The sequence below is a fragment of the Parasteatoda tepidariorum genome, chromosome 7 (assembly GCF_043381705.1).
Source record: "Parasteatoda tepidariorum isolate YZ-2023 chromosome 7, CAS_Ptep_4.0, whole genome shotgun sequence".
NCBI classification, from domain to species: Eukaryota; Metazoa; Arthropoda; class Arachnida; order Araneae; family Theridiidae; genus Parasteatoda; species Parasteatoda tepidariorum.
The window spans coordinates 72,158,244-72,160,832 of NC_092210.1; the positions used below are offsets into that span (position 1 = coordinate 72,158,244).

Here is a 2,589-nt window from a genome sequence, read left to right on the forward strand (position 1 = left end):
TGATTTCTGATAAATTTCCAATTAATTTTATTAATCATTTACACTGCTTGAAATAATTAAAGGATACTGTGGTTGTGGATTGATCTTGTACCTGGAGAATCGTTTGAATTATTGATACATTATCGACAGAGGTAGTAGGCTATATGAGATAAAAATGACATTTGTTTGGCAGAAAAAAATGCTTTTTATTGAGCATTTCGGTACAAAAGGAAAGAAAGAAGAATTAATAATAAAAACGAATTAATAATAAAACACAAAAAAAAATTAAAGAAAGGGATGCAGTATAAAATACACTGACAAAAAGAAAAGAAAAGTGGCTATTATTGAAAGAGAAAATATTTAAGAACTCAAGTTTTTCTAAATTCAATATTCGCTGTCTCTAGACTAGACTGAGTTATAAATCTATGCGAGTTAAATGTGTTACATATTATAAGCTCATTCCATAATACGTTATTCATGTTCACTGCAATCGGCAACTTTGATAGCGTGAGAAATTTTTCACCTGTTTTTGTGATTAGAAACTTGAACATTATCATTTATGCATTACAATTTTCTTAAAGATGATTGTTATCGGAGTTTTGATTTCTACCTTGTTTCTAACCAATGATCTCGGTAAGTGAGAATGTATTTCTTTAATATTTGTGTATTGCGTTCTCCATACAAAGAAAAAAAAAAGAAAAAAGAAAAAAAAACATCTAAAAAAAAAAAAAAAAAATGAAAAACAAATTCTACTACATAAGAGTAAAGATTTTAATTTTTATGCAGGAACTTATGTTCTTTCTCAATTTATTATTTACTACAGTATAGCTATTTTTACATGTTTACTAATGATTAAAACAGATTTAATAGTCAAATTTACTTCTAAGATCTATCTATTTCTATGTTTTATAGATTTTTCACAAAATATATACGTGAAAATCTAAATATAAAATGTAATAATTTTCAGAAAATGTATAATTAAAATTTCATTTATTTTGATCAATTACCATTCATGAATGCAACTAATATATAAGAGCGGGCTTCTAATTTAGAGTAACGGTGAAAATCTTCTTAATGGATATTTTTGAAGCACTGAAATTTTCAATTTTACTCTTATTTAACTATGCAAAATCGATTTATTTTTTCAATTCATTCAGAGATCTTTGGAAAAGTCTCGGATCAAAAGTCTGAGATTTTTGAATTATTTTGAGTGCAGTTGGCAACGACAGCCTTAAAAACTCGGTCTTCTGGCAGAATTCAAAACGATAATAAAAGTTTGAGGGAAATGTGAAGATTTATAGATTTCCTCAGATGGATGATTGCGGGAAAGGAATAAAAACAAGTAGCAATCTTTTCCACACACAAAAAAAAGATTAGCATGTATGTTTAAAGTTAATTTACTTAAATTTACTAAACTGCTGCTTTAGAGATTTCATATTCTAACTTCAGAAAACAAGAGAAAAAATGGACTTCGTGCAAAAATTCGATAATTGAGAAAAGTGTTACAAAAGTGAGCATTAAAGAAAAATTTGATTACCAATAATCCCATTAAAAATGAATATTTGGTGATCAGTATCAGATATTTCAATTCAAGAAAGGTGTAAAATATGAAGTCTTATAAAATTAGATTAAAGTTCGATGATTTGTACGCTAACGCTTGTTATGCACTTCTGTACCTTTATTTTCTTTGCGAGATCAAATTTTTAAATTCATTTTAACACACTATAAGTTTTCGCAAAACTCAATACGAATAGTACCATATTTGTTTTATATTTGTAATCTGTCTTACTTTATTAACCAACTATTTATCCAGAGACTATCTCTTATCGGGCGGGAGAACAAAATTTAAGTGTCAGAAAAGTTTAATGAATATAAATTACCCTAAATGTCGTTACCGACTTTATGAAGTTGTTCTTAAAAAAACCATGTCCATACATGACATTGTTTGTACGAGAAGCCTTAAAAATCATCGTGATTTAGCAAATAATAAATAAAGAAACAGAAATTATATGAGTTTTGAATCGTATTTAGCACTTATTTATATGTTTATTTATATATACTTGTTATACATTTTCAACTTTAATGGGACTGAGTTTTTCCAACAATTTTTAATGATGGATCCAAAACGAAAATGGCTTCTCTAATTCTGGGAGTAAAATTTCTCTAATAACAATTTCACAATCCTGTATTAAAATAACATCAATATAGGTTGTGCGTTTTAATATCGAAATTATCTTACGAAGTTATTTGTTTATCATTTTTACACTAAATATATTTTTGAAAAATGCTCTTAAATTATACGAAATGATTACCATTTGTTTTATGTTGAAATAAATGGTATTTTTCTTTTTAGTTTTTGCTCAAGATAGGCAGTTCCAGTGCCCTCAGGTGTACGAATACGATGCCACAACATTAGGAGAAATCAAAAGTCCTTTTTATGATGATGATCCTGTGTATCCACATGGATTGTGGTGCGAATATAAAATCACAGCCCCGGATGGATACGTTCGTTCATTTATATATATATATATATATATATATATAGAATTTCTTTTCATTCCTAATTTTGTTATGAAATAAGCTGGTGAGTTTATTTTTGAGATATGGGAC

At 27.4% G+C, this 2,589-nt stretch overlaps 1 protein-coding gene across 1 annotated transcript in view; it reads left to right on the forward strand.

The window, feature by feature from the left end:
• The first annotated feature begins 469 nt into the window (after positions 1–469).
• The window catches only part of LOC107445558 (chymotrypsin B-like), an 83,848-nt gene continuing 81,728 nt past the window's right edge, over positions 470–2,589 (forward strand). Inside the window, exons 1-2 of the mRNA XM_071183621.1 lie at positions 470–612; positions 2,333–2,484. Of these exons, the coding sequence (XP_071039722.1) occupies positions 561–612; positions 2,333–2,484 (204 nt within the window). The 5' untranslated portion in view covers positions 470–560. The remainder of the gene's footprint in view (positions 613–2,332; positions 2,485–2,589) is intronic.